This window comes from Vigna umbellata, chromosome 7, assembly GCF_029865625.1.
Source record: "Vigna umbellata cultivar VRB3 chromosome 7, Vumbellata_1.0, whole genome shotgun sequence".
NCBI classification, from domain to species: Eukaryota; Viridiplantae; Streptophyta; class Magnoliopsida; order Fabales; family Fabaceae; genus Vigna; species Vigna umbellata.
Genome location: NC_142171.1, coordinates 24,677,823 through 24,679,813, shown reverse-complemented (window position 1 = coordinate 24,679,813; position 1,991 = coordinate 24,677,823). Strand labels below are relative to the sequence as shown.

The 1,991-nt window shown below is 33.8% G+C and overlaps 1 protein-coding gene across 1 annotated transcript; it reads right to left on the bottom strand.

Moving 5' to 3' along the window:
• Positions 1–438: 438 nt before the first annotated feature.
• LOC124824483 (uncharacterized) lies at positions 439–1,616 on the bottom strand. The gene is made up of 2 exons (XM_088094905.1): positions 1,395–1,616; positions 439–1,062 (listed from the first exon to the last, which is right to left on the bottom strand). Exons 1-2 carry the CDS (start codon positions 1,490–1,492, stop codon positions 777–779), a joined length of 384 nt encoding a protein of 127 aa, XP_087951031.1. The 5' UTR covers positions 1,493–1,616; the 3' UTR covers positions 439–776.
• Between the last annotated feature and the right edge of the window lie 375 nt (positions 1,617–1,991).

The following is a 1,991-nucleotide window of genomic DNA, read 5'->3' as shown; positions in this document are numbered from 1 at the left end:
AACCAGTGCATTCAATTTAGACTAACTAGGCAAATGGGAGGTTTAATTCAACCCTATCACCATAGTCAAAACTCTCTTTCACATCTATCCTTTGTCCAGTTAAAATCAATTTTTTTTAAAATCAATATTAACCCATTTTCTTGAATTACTTCCTGATTCTATATTTATTAAAATTACTTTTTCTTTCAAGATAAAAATACTTTCTTTTTTAATGTCTTAGTTCAAGTACTTAAACAAGTGTTTGTACGTGTATGTCCAATGTGTCAACTTAATTAAACTTTTCCGTCTGGAATTTGGATTCTATAAAATATAATTTCTCCATCACTTCACAAGTTCCAAATGTCATGCACGAAAGCCACTTCTTCATGTACCATGCATTACATATAAGAGAAAGATGCACATGCATGAAAATTGCTAGAATATGCGTTTTCAGCATCATTGAAGAAACAATAATAGAAAAGAATATCAACGAAGGAGCTAGCCAGAAGTAGGTCGAAACTAGCATCATATATAAGTAGATTTTCGTGACTGCTAATACATTGAACTTGAAGCTTCATGGTTCTTCTTCTATTCACAAAAGGGACACTTAAGATTATTTAACAAAACAAGTAGAACACGCATAACCAAAGTCTTTAGGAAGCTGCTACTACTACTATTTATAAACTTACTAAACTAAATTAATTAATTATCCCTTTTGAAAAGCCTAAGAAACACTGATAGTATATATACTCTTTTCTCTTGCTGCTTAAGGATGCCTTTGTTTCTTGTTTCCTTTTTCAACACATTACATCCTTCAGAAGCTTGTACCTTCGTGTGGAGGGTCTAGGTGAAGGAATAGGACTCTTCCCTTTCCCCAAGCTCGAACCACTCTCTTCATGCTGCTTGATCTTCTCACCGGAATATTGCGATCGAGTGGTCCCTCCGGTGTGAGTTCCGGCCACCGATTTCTTCGAATTCGACCCGACAGTAATACCATGGTGTCTTGTGTAATTTCTCCTCTCACTTTGACACCAATCGCATATTTCTATCTCAACCTGTTCCCGGTAGAAGTTGCTACAATACCTAAAAGATTGATCAAGTTACAAAAATTAACCTCATTCAGAAGAAGTGCATGTTGTTTGATGATTATGTACATGTGCATATATATATATATATATATATATATATATATATATATATATATATATATATATATATATATATATATATATATATATATATATATATATATATATATATATGATGGGATGTGTTGAGAATAGGAGAAAGAAGTGATGCAGTTACATGTAACTGTCAAATTAAAGGTATCTCTTTCCATCACATGAAAAAGAAAGATGATGCATGTGTATGTATGGTGTGTGAGATGATTGAAGAAACTGAGAGAGCACACATACGAGTGTTGGAATCGGTGACGACATTTGCTGCAGCGGAAAAGCTTGTCAGGGAAACCAACGTCACCACACATGCAGCAAACGGTTTGAAGGTCCACCATGGTTGGTGATAGATCACGGAGTGAGAGAAAGATGCAAAATTTGGAAGAGAGAGAAAGAGGGGTGTGATGATGATGATGATAAAAGTGAAGCAGAAGATAGAAAGAAAGAAAGAGTGTTTATATAGAGAAAGAAGAGGAGTGAGTTTGTTTGATGATGAAGTCGGTGAATCAATGTCATATATAATAATATTATTAATAATAAATAATAAAGATGTTTATCCTGAAATTATATAAAAATTGGAAAAATGAAATATACAGAAGGAGACCACAGGTTGCTTGCAGTCGTTTTCAGTTGAGGCAGGGAACCAAGAGAGAGAACCTTAAAAAAGAAAGAGAGAGGAAAAGACATAGTGTTGTGTCCTGTGGCTGAGGTTGCTTGATTACTGTTTCTTACCTATATATGTACATATTCTTTTTTATTTCTTTTAATTTTTCCTTTGTGTGATGATTTTGTGTCCTTGGAAACAGTGTAGTGGTATTAAATGACAGATTAGTTTTC